The following is a 14,453-nucleotide window of genomic DNA, read 5'->3' as shown; positions in this document are numbered from 1 at the left end:
ATTGTGCCTCCAATAAAAATATAGAATTCTTTACATATATATACATATATTTGGATGTCCAGAATGTGAATAAAATTATTATCTGCAAATTAATTTTACATTTTCTTTATGAAAGTTGTTTATTTTAAACATAACTGCATACTCGAGATGATGAAGCACTAATTTTGCTTTGCCATTCAGAAGCAAACATTATTTTTGGGAGAGGCAGAAGGAAGCTATGGTATCCTTGCCTAGAGATTCTTCTTTTTCATTATCTCTGCAATCTTCTTGGAAATGCAATAAGCTGTGGATTGGATGGTGATCATGGGATTGATACCCAATGCAGTAGGCAGAACACTTCCATCGCAGACAAATAAATCTTCTGCTTCCCAGCTTTCACCATTTTCATCTACTGCACCTTCTTCCTTGGTGGCACCCATCCTACAACTTCCCATCTGATGTGCAGAAAAGTAAGTTGTCCAGTTCTCTCCTCTGGTACTTACCCCTCCAACTGCTTCTACAGTGTCAAGAAATTCCTCTAGCTCTTCCTCCCTGATACCATCACATCTGATTTTCTGGCCATCACTGCGATATGTGCCCACCTCCACAGCACCTGCTGCAACTAAGATTCTTAACGACTGCCTCAATCCTGCCTTAAGATTTTCCTTATCAGTCTGGCTTAGCCGGTACTTAATCCTTCCTTCTGTCCTCACCTCTCCCGAACCCTGATCTCTGACCAAAGTGAAAAGATTTGCAGTTCGTGCATATTTGACCATCCTGTCCTTGGTGTCTAACCCTGAAACCCAAGGAATTGCTGCAGCATATGCAGCTGGTCCCATTGCAGGAGTTTCCACAATAGCCTGAACATTAGAATCCTCTGAAATGACCTTATGAATTGAAGTGATAATCCCTCCTTCGTGCATTTTGCCCTTAAATTCCGAATTTTGTTCAGGAAAATATCCCCAAGCCATTAACACAGGGTGAAGATGTAGATTCCTACCAATATTTGGGTTCTTCAATCCACTTGAGACCATCAAAGAGGGAGTCAATAGAGATCCACAAGCTGAAATTGTTACTTTAGCCTCAATTTGCAGCTTCTTAGTTACCTTATTATTCATAGTAGCTGCAATCACTCCCAAACATTTTTTTTCTCTTACTCCACTGTTGTTGTTGACCAGTATCAAGTTTTTAGCTTTGCATCCTGTCAAGATCACTGCGCCGTATCCCACAGCATCCACCAGCCATGTCGAATCAGTCCCTTTCTTGTTCCCAGTTCTGCATCCATAGGAGCAGGAACCACAGTAATGATCCTCGGAGGAATTTCTTGCAACCAGATCAACTTCCAAACCAAGGTTCTCACACCCTTTTCGAAGAACTTGATTCTGAAACCCTTCCTCACTGCATTTATCCGTAACACCAATCCTCTCCCACACAGCATCCATGGCAAACTGGTAATCAGGGCTACCGAAAAGTGGGATCCTATGATCTACTGACCATTCGTGGAGAATTGAATTTGGTGTCCGAAAGGATGCAGACCAATTAATTGCAGAACCTCCACCCACAGTTGAGCCAGCAAAAATTATGAGTTTGGCATCCAGAGTTGATAGAAGTCCATTTGACTCAAACATTTCGATCATGGAAGGGCCTTCAAGAGAAGAATAGTCCTCTGCCACGAAATAGTTACCTTTCTCGAGAACAATCACTTTGTGCCCAGATCTTGCAAGATTTGCAGCTGCTACGCCTCCACCGCAACCAGAACCAACAATCACAACATCGCATTTGATCTTCAAAGTGTTGCTGCATGAATCTTCAGTGACCTGAATACCCTTTTCAATGAGAGATTCCTTGATTGTTTGGTCAGTTTCATATACGGACTCGACAATCCCTTTTTCAAGAGGTCTCTCATAGCCGCCTGTCCTCTCTCTCTCCCTCTTGTCTACCTCGTAGCCTATTGCTTCCCATGCAGGATTTTCTGAATTTTCATCCGTCTGCTACGGACAAATTACATCAATTTATTAGGAATAAATTTTAAGTTTTATGTTTAGTAGTAAGTGTATCTGCAATTCATTTTTCTACTCTCATTGTGGTCATAAAATAAAAATACATACGACTTTAAATTGATTCGATTCAATTAATATTTTGAATTTACCAAACAAACCGAAAACTACACCGATGCCAGACAGCTGGCTTTGGTGAAAAAACCATAATTCTAAGAACAAATGACTCAGACCTCCACTAACATGTTAGCATTAAATTGTTGACGTTAAGGAAATTACCCAATCCACCAGATCTACGAGTCAAGTAATGAATGAAAGTGGAGACTGAATATCTATCTATTCGAGTAAATGGGAATCCTCTAGGCTAATTTTAGCCATGCATGAAAAGTTGTACTTGGGGTATCCATAATTATACCCATTAACAGAGTAGGTTGAATTCTTCATAACTTATTTAATTGGTTTAACGGGCACATGGTACCTGTTTGATATAGATAGCATGTACCACATATAAAAAGACTACATGTTCAATAGGCTAAAAGCATAAATAGGTAAAGTGATTCCATGTCGAAATTGGATTATATATAATTTATAAGCTATAATGCTTCGATTGGGCTTGTAATATTAATTTTATGTACTATTTTTAGGTAAAGGTAAAACACAAATACCAATGTCGTTTTGCTTTTCGTTTATCTTATCCTCTGTCATTTCATCATTTTATTCCCCCCAATAGTAAACCAGGAGCTTTGAAAAAGTAAACGATTGTTGCCCAGACTAGTGGTGATGAATCGAGACTTACCCTGCAGAAGAAGACGAACAAACAGAAGACTTTTATCATCAGAAAGAACATCCTTAGAGGCACAAAGTAACTCCCCTTCGACCATTTCCTCATAACTTCTTCTCTTTTCTGTACTGAAATTTCAGAGAATTTGTGGATGAATGGCCATTTCCACTCAACACAAACTAACCCACAAAGCAATAAGCTTCCCAATCTAAATGACAAAACCTTCAATACCAGGCTGACCAAAAACACTGCTTCCGGTAGACTCCTCTTGGCTATCAGCTCTGCTACCTGTTACCAAAATCAACAACGGAAACAACTGCTGATTACCATAATTCTTCTCGTGTTCCATAAACAAGGAAGAGAGAGCTAAAAAAAGGAGACAGATCGAAAAAGTTTGAAGTAGACCCAGAAATAACTTGTTTCTCAATATATTAATTACCAAAAATAGATTAGAAGACAAAAAATGAGATTGTATTAGATAGCTACCGAGAACGAAAACCCAAAAGCATTTTTTTGTCGATTTACGGACCTCATCGGGGATTGGATGTTGAGAACCAGAGGCCTTGTAGTAGGAACTGAGAGCTGGTTTCTTCTGATTGGGTATGGAGTCCGTTGACAATGGCGGAAACACAGTTTCGCAGAGTGCAGCCAACGATTGGATCTGAGCCGAAGAGAAGCCATGACTGTAACTTCCCTCCTCCTTTCTCCATCTCAGAAGATGATGACCTCTCACTCTTTCTTCCATTGATTTTTTGTTTTTGTCTCCTTCTCCTCCCTCTGTCTCTCTTCTCATTCCTGTTTTTGACTCTCTCTATTCTTGGACCCGTCTAGGCTGTAATATTTATAACGATCGTTACAAGATGTCCAAACTACTACAGAAGCACAATCAAGATTCAGTCATGTAATTTTTTTTTTTTTTTCACATTTTTTATATTATATTTTCTGAATTTATATATTTTTCCTTTTTATATATATATATATATATATTTTGTAACTCATACTATATTTATTATTATTGTTGTAATTTTTTTTAATTTTCGTAAATGGTAGCTAACAAATCGCTTCGTATTTAAGAATTAGATAGGCATTGATCCCTAAAGCTTTACGGAATCTTTTTTCTAATGAGAAGCTCTAAAGAATATTTAATTTATATACTTTATTAAAATTTCATTTATTTAATATAATTAAATAATTTAATTTAACATGATACAACGGATCCTCTTGTGCAACACACGCACACACATATATATATATATGTATTTGTAAATTACAGGTATATAATATTTTCCTAATAGAAACTATATTAATGGCGATATTTTCCATAAAAAGAGCATTACATTACCATGCGCAATTGGGTTTGGGATAACCTTTCTATTTTTAAAATTAAAAATTAGGTTTTTTAACAAATGTGACAAACAGTGAATAGATAAGAAACGTATACATACACGGCTCCGTTAATTGCAAATAATGAACGTTGTACTGCTAAATTATGATTAAAATCGATGGGAAAATGCGCACTCCACATGTTAATCTTGTACAGATTTGGGGTTTTGAGTATAATCTTGCTTTAATTTAAATACGTAAACACGATATAAAATTATAATTTGGCATTCAAAGTAAAATTAAATTATTAAAAGAGACTTAAATTGGCAATTAATGGAGAAATTCGTTGTTACCAAAAACTATTCACTGACCAAAAGCTCTTATTTATACACCCAGCCAGCCAAGAGGAGATCAATTACGAGTACTGATATGACAAGGACGAGTATTGATTAAACATTTTATATTTTCAACTGGGAAATTCTTTTTTTTTATATCTTTTGTTACAAACAAGTTTTAACACATGATTAATTTTACATATACCAGATATATATATATATATATATAAAGGTGAGATTTCTCGACCAGATAATGGGTAATCCTTACCACTAATTTAAGTTTGACACGATTAATTATAATCTATATGAAACGTAAATCATAATTTCTGTTATCAAATAAAAATACTAACCTGATATTAATGAGATTATAAAATTTTAGTACCCGTCAAAATCAACGACACACGGCTTGCATCTCACACCTCCACCTACATGAGTTGATGGATACGTTACGTTCAGAATTAACGCCGTTATGAAACGGTCTATTGATTAAATCTCAGAATCAAACAGTACCCCCCAATGCTACTTGGATTCCTTGAGTTTTTATTGCAATCTTATAGCCTTAAAGACAAGTATATGGACTTGCATGCCAAGAGACTAGGGAGGAGGGAGACGATACACTGAGATCACGAAGCAGATGGAGCACCGAGGTCAGTCATGAGGAAGTTGAGCTGCCTTCGCAAATGCAGAACCTGTCATAAGCATGTACATCGCAGAGACATATTTAGATACGTGCAGCTTTAGTATTATAACAGCTATTGGGAAATAGAAGATATATATATATATATATATATGTATGTATATGCTACTTCATTTGTAAGCTATACCTGCAGATACAGTGTTGATTCCTCAGCATCCGTTAAACTTCTTTTAAAATAATAGCTCAGAAACTATTAAAACACTAGTATAGAAAAGCCAGCAGAAACTCAAGAAATTATAAACACACACTAGTAGGAAAAGCTATTAGCTAAGGGAATGTTCAATTCTAAACCATATTGATCACTCATCATTAGTTTGCTAAACTATATTGATTGCAAGAGCACTTCAAAATTCAAAACAAGGATACCCAGTAGTGATAAGGGCATGCTGGTGCAGGTTCCACGTGTATGCAGTCAGGGACAGTTTAATTTCCTATGGAACAATCTTCCAATAAAATTCAACCACTATAAAAGCATTAAACCAGTAAGTTCCATTAGAACAAAATGCATTTCACTTGGCACGGTAAAGAAACTCTTTTTCAGTATCTTAATGACTGGGAGATTGATAAGATGATTTCCACATTGGAGGTGTGGCAGCTGATAGGAATTACCCCAATAACTTTGAGTAATTTTTGGGCGATATTAAATGAAAGGACAGAGAAGTTTTTGAGGACCCTTTTTCTCCCTCTGATATAATTAGAGTTCTTAGGCTTTGGACCTTCTAAATTTTGTTTAAAGGTCTCTCTCTTTGACAGATATGATCCAGGAAACCTGATAGTATTTTGTCACTCTTTTGTGTAAACTCTTATACTTGGACAGCACAATGTTGGTGCCTTACGAACAACTTTCTTGTTCCTATTTAAAAAGAGAGAAGCAAAATTAAGAAATCTAATAGAATATGGCTGTGCATCTTCTAATACAGTTCTCTTTTAATGTTTTCCCTACATCAAGGCGTGCAAATTACAAACACAGGAGTACTCTTGTTTGAGCAATATGGTAGATGCATGTGCTGAAAGGAATGCTAATGAATATTTTTATTCTAATGTATCCAACATTCAATAAAATTATTTACAAAGATATTTCATTGGATCACCCTGTAATTTTACACATAAACCATGGATTGATTGTCAAAACGTTTGCACTGACTATAAACACGTAATATTTATATCCTGGGTCAGTTTAGGATCAATTGACAATTGCAATTTGCTAGCAAAACCAAGGTGTCTTGGGATGGAAATGACAGAGTTAGAACGGTAACTATTTCCAGATGCAGGCTTACTTAAGCCAATTCCAGAACCCCCACCACAATTGGGCCGATTTTCTCATTAAATTTTATTTAATTCCTTCTCATGGCAAAACAAGTTATTGGTCTCTATCAACCAAATCTCTTAGTATGCCCACTTCTTGCTGTATCTCATCCTTTATGCAGCACAATCCAGGGCTTGCTTGAATCTATAGTAAGTGATAGAGATGCAACTTTCAAATGTGCTTTTTGGCATGAGCTTTTGTGTTTGTCTGACACCAAGCTCTCCTTCAGCTCCAACTATCATTCTCAATCAGAAGGTCAAATTGAAGTGATGCACAGGACGACTGAGATGTACTTATGCTCTTTCGCTAGTGATTGGCCCAAAACACTGGCTAGATTGCATTGCTAGGGAAAACATAGCTATACCACAAGCTATAACACTTCTTTGCAAATCAACCCTCTTTCAAGTGCTATATTGCAATCCCCTACCAAGGCTTCTTTCTTACCCTATTGATACTAAATTGGAAGAAACAGACTATGAGTTGCAGAACAGAGATTACTTTTTTTGGGTGGGGTGGGGTGGGGTGGGAACCTTAAGAGATGGTCTTCTACACGCAAAAGCTGTTATGAAAAGATTCTATGACAGTCAGCACCAGGAGGTGCATTTCAACATTGGCAATCAGGTACTCTTAAAACTTCATCCTTATTATCAAATCTTCTTAGCCTTTAAACAGTTCCGGAAGTTGGCTCCAAAATTTTATGGCCACTTTTCCATCCCAGCAAAGATTGATTGAGCTTCTTATAAACTGAATTTGCCTCCATCAGACTGTATCCATCTGTCTTCCACATGTCTTTTCTGAACAAGGTTCACAAGACAGACAGTAGAGCCATCCTTGCCTCCTGTCCACTTGGGAGAAATTGTCTGAGTCTGCAGGCTGTTCTAGACCAACGCTCCAGGAGTGAGCAATAGCAGAAATTATTTCTTTGGGGAGGTTTCTCTAGTGGTTGCTTCATGAGGAGACTCCTTGGAAATGCCCCAAGGTTATCCTCCTTGGTGAACATAAGCAAGCACCTTTTTGAAGGGGAATAATAATATTACATGTCCATCAGCGAAAGAAGAGAAATGGTTCACCGGTTTGGTATACAGCTATGGGACCCATTGGAAGCATGAAAAGAGCAATGTCGAAGTAGGTTCCAACTAGAATTGCTATTTAGGGCATCAACTTAATTCAGATGCAATCCTAGATTCCTATTTGGGCCCTAGGACTTGGGAATAAATAGCAGTAGCTCTCCCTATTAATATCTAATTAAATCACAGAATAAAACATCTTAACTATTCTCATAAAAGTCAAAATATTCTCTAGGAAAGGCTTCCCTCCAAGAAACTTTAATCTTAGGTTGTAAAGGCCAAAATCCCAACAAGCAAGCTTCAAGCTTGCTACTTGACTTCTTTGTGAATAGACCCGTGAATAGATCCCAAGTTCAGAACCCTACTGTCTAACTTAAAAAATCTCAAATAGAGTTTACCCAGGAAACATCAGATAGAGCGTTTTTCATGTCAAAAAGGGAACAGAAAATGTTGATTACTTAAAGAAAAAGAACATGAACTGTGACAAGAGAGGCCGGGATGATTCGCAGAATAAGCATTTACCTCTTCTTGAAGCAAAGATGGGAGACTGTCAGTAGAAGCAAGAGTTTTAATTTGTTCCCGTAGCTTCTCTTCTTTGATGCCAGACCATGTACTCTCAGGTAGAGCCAATACAAGTACTGTTAGGACATCACATGCTGATGGATGCATCCATATGCAACTGCTTGGATCAGTGTTGCAGTTACACCTAGGTTCTGTTTGAGAGGAAGGGACCAGGACATCAACCTTTTCTCGGATGCCATCAGTAACTACAGTCCCCGAAACCACTGTTGCAGGCTTTTCATCATCAGATTTTATGAGTTTCAGGTTTGTTCCTTTACAACAAAATCCATCTAAAGAAGCAGCTTTTCCAGTCAAAAGTTGTGCTCCTTGGCAACAAATATTAACAAAAGTTTCAGGTAATGTATCCCGGTCATATAAAGAAATCATATCTTCACAACATGAACCTTCAAAGGCCAACCATCTGGCCACATGTTTGCATAGTTCAGTCTCTCGTACTTGTTTCAATACTTCTTCCTGCAACCCCAAACCTCAAAGTCTCGGCATCAGAATTCTCTACCACCATTTTCCTTTCCAATAGAAAAAGAATTAAAAGTCAACAGAACTTTTGAACATAAATTTGCATTCTTTAAAGGAATGGACTAAGATAAATATGATAACATATTGAACAGAAAAGACAATCAAGTATCTATAGAGAACCTTGAGAGAAAGCCTTTGTTTTTCCTCTTCTGTCAACATCATACTCCTATCCTCTTGTCTTCGCACCTCTGCAACCCATGTGATGAACTCTCTCAGATCAGCAGGTGCTGATTTGAATACAACAGAGAGTACATTCTTAACATCTTCTACATCGTTTAAATTCAAAAGCAGTGGAACATCCTCTGTCAGGTATTTTACAACATTATTCGAAGCCTCATGCCTACAACTCTGCAAACAATTTACAGCAATAATTTTCAGCACGAAAAGATTCAAAGCGACCTAAAAATAGAAGCAACACAACTAAGAAATGATACGAAAAAATAAAAGAAAACTTATTTGAGAAAGAAGATAGGCAACTTTACAGAGAGAATTATATTCTACAGTAGACCACGAGGAGAAAAGGACAGGCAAGAATATTACCACAGAGTACAGAATGGATGGTGATTTCTGAAGTCTTGAAATAATCATGAACCTGAAATTTGAAAGGAAGCAGACGTTATCCTAAGTTGAACTTCTTGACTACTGCAATATCAATATCAAGGCTTCTATGAAATAGCCAGGTGTCTTCATTAATCAGAAACAGATATACATTACAGATATCCTTTCGGCCGTATAAGATTCAGGAAACCATACCCCCTATGCTGTCCTGTTGCTTCATCAACAGAATCCATGGCCTCCCATAGAAGGGCAAGAGGAACCCAGTGAGGGGGATATTTGAATCGAGCAACATCCAAAATAAGAACCATATCGCTTCCAGCATGATAGCCCCCAATTGGTGAAAAATGACCAGTTCCAGTCTGAAGGAAAGAGCCATAACTACAAACTTATCTTATTTTAGAGGGTAAGTAAGCGTGCTGGAAAATATTAGAAGGAAGAGAAGCCTATATCCTTAACATGAAAACTATAAGATGTTTTAAATTGCCAAGATGTGAAAACATAGAGCCACTAAAGGCAAGGAGAATAATTACAGGTATTACCTGAGCATTAGCAAGGCTTTGGCTACCACTAATGGATATGACTATGGAAGTAATGAGAGAATAACCAGGTCATTGCAAGATTTAACTAACTAAAGTCAAATGACAGTGTATTTTGTCTTGTTCAAAGAATGAGGAACAAAGACTGTATTAGAGGTAAAATTTGTAGACTCTGGTGCAATTTCAATACATCTGAATAATTGCTGACTAAAAATTGAAACCCCTTTATTAGCTAATATGACTACTTGATGTAGAATAGATTAAGCTTCCAGATCTCTAAATATATTAACCATCGTTCTTTTAAATTTAAAACTGTTTCTACTACTTGAGAGTATTCTCTAAACAGTTCTTTTCTCAAAAAAGTTTAGTCAACAATCACTATAATATCTTCATAATCTTATTTTTGAAAAGAGTCAGTTATTTAATAGAGTTCTTGAGAATTTTCTCAATCAATCTGGTCATGTAATGCAACCAAATCCTTAAATATGATGCTTAAAATTCTTTAGGTGTAATATCCAAAAACCTTGTGGAGTGATTTCTAACTTATCAAATCCCTACTTAAGCAAATAAATCCTAATTTATCCTGCATTAATTGATATCATTAACAAAAGCTCCTGCACCCAACAAATCTTAAAAATCCACTCCAAACATTACAGTCGTCTAAGTTATCTAAAAAGAAAGAAGTAAACCCCAACCCACTCTATCAACCGCCATCTTAGATCACCCACAACCATTTGGGGTTGACCATCGAAACCGCCTTTATCAACCTCAGACATCTTTGACCGACCTATACATGGATCCACTCCCGAAAAACTGCCATAACATGCAACAATAGGTGGAAAGCAAGCAAACTGGTAATGCCTCACCATATGGCCACCATCCATGAATGACAGATTACAGGGAGCCTAGATCTGCAGCCACTCCTTCAAGCTAAGTCTATCCTCGGAATCTTGACATCCTTCAGTGACTGGAGACTGACATGTGGGCCCCATCTCATGAGTCACAATGGGAGCATTGCTAAATCTGATTTGTTTTGACTTTTAAATAATGATTGACCAAAATACTTCTAGCTCAGTCTCTTCCAGACTGGTATTCAGCAATTCAAAATGGTCTCCAAGAATTGTTTGGCCTGCCCTTCTCGTTCTTATAGTCATTTCACCAAAATTACACTGTGTCTTCTGATGGAAATATTTTAAATACATAGAATCTTGAGGAAGAGAACAAGTCATCATTAACACTTGGTAGAATCAGCAAGTCTTTTTTTTGCTGTAATTAAGTGCAACCAAACAGTTAAAGCGAAAGAAGAATAGAAATAGTCTCCGAATTTTCGAATCCTAGAAAATAATAGAAATGTAAGTAAGAAGTTTGTTATTCACGAGGTTGTTACAAAAACCTTGTTTCAATCTCCATAACTAAGCAGCTCAATCTTTCAATGCAATCATGCAGACTAGCTTTGATAGACAATATAAGTATTTCAATAACTCAGTAAATTCTTAGTTCTATTCATCACAGTGTCTACTGTGATATAATCCAATGTAATGCAGTTCCTACAATGGTCACATATGTTCCTTGAGGGGGACCTTAGCTTTATGATCTATATGTGCAGTATGAACATATGGATCTTATATTTGACACAAAGAATGTAGTTTCGAAACCTATGACTACAGCAGAGATACATAAATATCACTGCCCACAAGAGCTTACTGTCAATCAAAGAATAAAGAGATAGAACTCACTGGACTGGAGAAACAAGACTAATCATCACGTGTTTCTTTTTTTTTTTTTAAATAAAAAATGTCAAATTGTATAAACATGATACCAAGAACCGGGAGTACCACCCATTTACAAAACTTTACAATGTAATTAGTGAATTAATGACATGTCCAAAATCTAAATTACTAATCATATCATATCCTAACAATAAAAACACAAAATAATACAACAATCTATCTATCAACGTATACAAATCAGCTACTTTACCCTCAAAATCTCTAGAATTCATTTCTTTCCAAAGCACCCAAAATATAGTTAATGTAATAATATTTTTCAAATTTTTCTCTAAAAGAATCCCTTCCCTCGCCCACAAGTCCTCCTTTATAGACCCAGATATCACTCAACTAATACCAACAAAGCTGTAAATAGCACTCCAAAGCCCAAAAGCCACCAGACACCACATCAGAATGTGCATACAGCTTTCCTCATTCTTCATACACAGATAGCACCGATTGGGGATGATCAAACCTCTTATTTTTAATCATCACGTGTTCCTAGTACTCAAGACTTTCAACCTAAATAGAGTTCTACAAAAATTCAGTGCAAGGAGGATAAGGATTGGATCTAGTGATGCTCATTGAACGTAAAGCACATAGTTGTCTATATGTTTACTCCTTCCTGTCTAAAGGATTCCACATTGCCAAGCAATTATCCGTATTAGTATCTTTGGTTTGAAGAACTTGACCGAGCACAAAGTTTGCTAGATCTTCATTTGGAAGCTAGAAAAATAAGATTTTATATTATTCACAATCTCAAAACTCGTGAATGACTTTTTACCCAATCAAGGTACGATGATGCAGATGGATTAGGTTTAGACTTTATAACTATAATAGAAAACATAGTTTTTTTCTAAATATAGAACTATCATACCGTTTATGAGTCTCTTATTATTATAATAGTAACTTTAAGATTTATTTTTTTTAAGTACTTAATTTTCTTTTCATATTAGAATCAATATTTATTAGTTTAATACTATTCGGGAAAGGTTAATTATCAATCGCTATAAGTACCTCTATAATCTCACTTTGGAAAAAAGTCCAACCATTCAGTAAAGAGCTCCTAAGAATTTTCTCAATCTTTCTGGTTTTATAGGGCAACTGAATCTTTAGAATACTCAAGAATGAGTGAGCTTGTGAAACCTAATAAACTCCATTTGTGATATATAGATTTTATCCCCAACTCCCTATTAGGTACATTACCTTAATTTGTCCTATATCACTCCTTCGATGCAAAACCTGAATCAGAAAGGGGGTCTTATAGCTACTAGAATCTCATCTAATAAGTATCTGCATCCACTAACCTCTCATACCTTTTTCTTCATCTGTTAACAAATCATCTTGACATCTAACAAAAGACTTACAAAATTTCTGCTATTTGATACATAAGAAAGTACAGAGATACTCCGAAAACCATAAAATTAATGATTAACTGAAGATAAAGAGGAATCAGCTAGGATACCTGCTTAAATACGGCTCTATGGTATGAGACAATCACATGGCAGTCCTCTGAAGAAGCACAAGAAATCACTTGGTCGCGAAAATCATTAACTGTGCATTCATTTGTCCGAAAAGCTTTAACTTTAGCTCCGTTGCAATGAGCCAAACATGCAACTTTCCCAAATGTGATACCTTTACTTTTAACCTTAGACAGAGGCTCACAGCAATCCAACATGGTATCATCAAACCATCTCCAAGGCCCTGCAAAAGAAAGTATACAAGCACATGCCAATACAAATGTGTTTTCTCTTCAAGATATAGAAGGAATCATATATGAGAATCATGACATCAATTACAAGGTCACATGATAAGCCCAGGACACAGGATCCAAGCAACAAATCAGAAGCCACAACGCATGCCAAAAGCAAATTATATTTTTAAGGAATTGTTTACAAAATACAGCTATTAGTTCTCTAACACGAGCCCTTATGTACGAGATATACGCATTTACCGAAACCGTAACCCGTCCGCTAGAATCTGCTAGCATCAGCTCTTCAGGCGCACTGAAGAAAATACTAAAAGATACTGTTTTCCGTATGACAAATTTAACAAGATTTTAAAGAGAGTAGAATGATCTCGTGATTAGACTAGTCTAACTGAAAGCCAGCGAGGTCTGAAAGGAGTTCAGTAAAAGTTAGAATAGAAGTAAAGTCAAACTAATAAGAGAGAGACCTTTCCATTTCCTTCCAGGATCGATACTGAGGGCATTCAAGACCATGGCTAGAGTGGCAAGGCCACAAAACGCAGGCTCTGATTGCGTTTGGAAGTAGGATATCAATTTGAAAAAACCTTCCATGCTTCCTTCTTCTAAAGCTTCTCTGAAGAGTTGCTGCAGTTTCCATGCATACACATTTTCTTTCAATCACTAAAAGTTCAATTTTGCGTAAACAAGTACACACATCGAACAAACAGAGACGGACGTAGAGTTAGGGGAGTCAAATTAGGGATCGGACTTGCCTTGCCTTGAGGTGAAGCGAACTCGATAGCAGGAGGAGAGGGAAGGACTCTCCTGTAAATACCGGCTGTCGCCATTTCCCCTTAACTTCTCTTCTAAGAAATATTGCTGCTAAATGGATTCTGTTGTTAATCGTTCAAGTCTCTTCTTCTCTCTTCTGGTACTGAATGGAGAAGATTTAGCAGGGTTGAAGAGTAGCGTACATTCTCCAAAAAATGAAACCGTAGCTTTTCTCACTCTTTTTCTTCACTTGTTGACCTTTTTCGCGTGCGGATATCAAGTAGCGCTATATATATATATATATATATTTCATGCGCACGTAGATATCCCACAATTTGTCATGTATTTTTCCCCATAGGTATAAATTCAATTGGATAGAGTAATTTCTTTTAGAAAAATATATTAGCATCCTACCAACACATATAAATATATTTTATTCAAAATAATATATTAATTGATAAATGTAAATATATTAGTTTCCTAATTTTTCTCTCATATATTTTTCTTTATTATTTAATTTTTTTAAAAAAAATAAAACATGTAATGTTCTCT

At 36.4% G+C, this 14,453-nt stretch overlaps 2 protein-coding genes across 5 annotated transcripts; both read right to left on the bottom strand.

Moving 5' to 3' along the window:
* Window positions 1–55: 55 nt before the first annotated feature.
* Window positions 56–4,840, bottom strand: LOC110807652 (long-chain-alcohol oxidase FAO2-like). The gene is made up of 4 exons (XM_022032830.2): window positions 4,766–4,840; window positions 3,287–3,589; window positions 2,773–3,045; window positions 56–1,967 (listed from the first exon to the last, which is right to left on the bottom strand). The coding sequence occupies exons 2-4, from the start codon at window positions 3,548–3,550 to the stop codon at window positions 231–233; spliced, it is 2,274 nt and encodes a 757-aa protein (XP_021888522.1). The 5' UTR covers window positions 3,551–3,589; window positions 4,766–4,840; the 3' UTR covers window positions 56–230.
* LOC110807653 (glutathione gamma-glutamylcysteinyltransferase 3-like) lies at window positions 4,654–14,188 on the bottom strand. Of its 4 annotated transcripts, none has more exons than XR_002538509.2 (9): window positions 13,904–14,187; window positions 13,619–13,775; window positions 12,909–13,147; window positions 9,337–9,500; window positions 9,124–9,175; window positions 8,704–8,931; window positions 8,008–8,520; window positions 4,926–5,104; window positions 4,654–4,840 (listed from the first exon to the last, which is right to left on the bottom strand). XR_002538509.2 is itself a non-coding variant. In XM_022032831.2 (9 exons), exons 1-8 carry the CDS (start codon window positions 13,976–13,978, stop codon window positions 5,039–5,041), a joined length of 1,494 nt encoding a protein of 497 aa, XP_021888523.1. In that variant the 5' UTR covers window positions 13,979–14,188; the 3' UTR covers window positions 4,654–4,840; window positions 5,032–5,038. The 4 variants fall into 4 exon arrangements, 3 of the variants coding, with proteins under 3 accessions (XP_021888523.1, XP_088071643.1, XP_088071644.1); XM_022032831.2 differs by having other exon boundaries at window positions 5,032–5,104; window positions 13,904–14,188; XM_088215517.1 differs by having other exon boundaries at window positions 4,654–5,104.
* Window positions 14,189–14,453: the final 265 nt, after the last annotated feature.

Source organism: Carica papaya, chromosome 3 (genome assembly GCF_054855325.1).
Source record: "Carica papaya isolate Zhongbai chromosome 3, ASM5485532v1, whole genome shotgun sequence".
NCBI lineage: Eukaryota > Viridiplantae > Streptophyta > Magnoliopsida > Brassicales > Caricaceae > Carica > Carica papaya.
Note: the sequence above shows the minus strand (reverse complement) of the source record. Positions and strands in the feature narration are given on the sequence as shown.

Coding starts and splice junctions, on each gene's coding strand:
- LOC110807652 (XM_022032830.2), bottom strand. CDS start 3,550: ATGAGAAGAGAGACAGAGGGAGGAGAAGGAGACAAAAACAAAAAATCA. Junction 3,046..3,286: donor AACATCCAATCCCCGATGAG/GTCCGTAAATCG, acceptor TTTTGGTAACAG/GTAGCAGAGCTGATAGCCAA. Junction 1,968..2,772: donor TGTTCGTCTTCTTCTGCAGG/GTAAGTCTCGAT, acceptor TGTCCGTAGCAG/ACGGATGAAAATTCAGAAAA.
- LOC110807653 (XM_022032831.2), bottom strand. CDS start 13,978: ATGGCGACAGCCGGTATTTACAGGAGAGTCCTTCCCTCTCCTCCTGCT. Junction 13,776..13,903: donor TCGCTTCACCTCAAGGCAAG/GCAAGTCCGATC, acceptor TGGAAACTGCAG/CAACTCTTCAGAGAAGCTTT. Junction 8,521..8,703: donor AACAAAGGCTTTCTCTCAAG/GTTCTCTATAGA, acceptor TTGGGGTTGCAG/GAAGAAGTATTGAAACAAGT.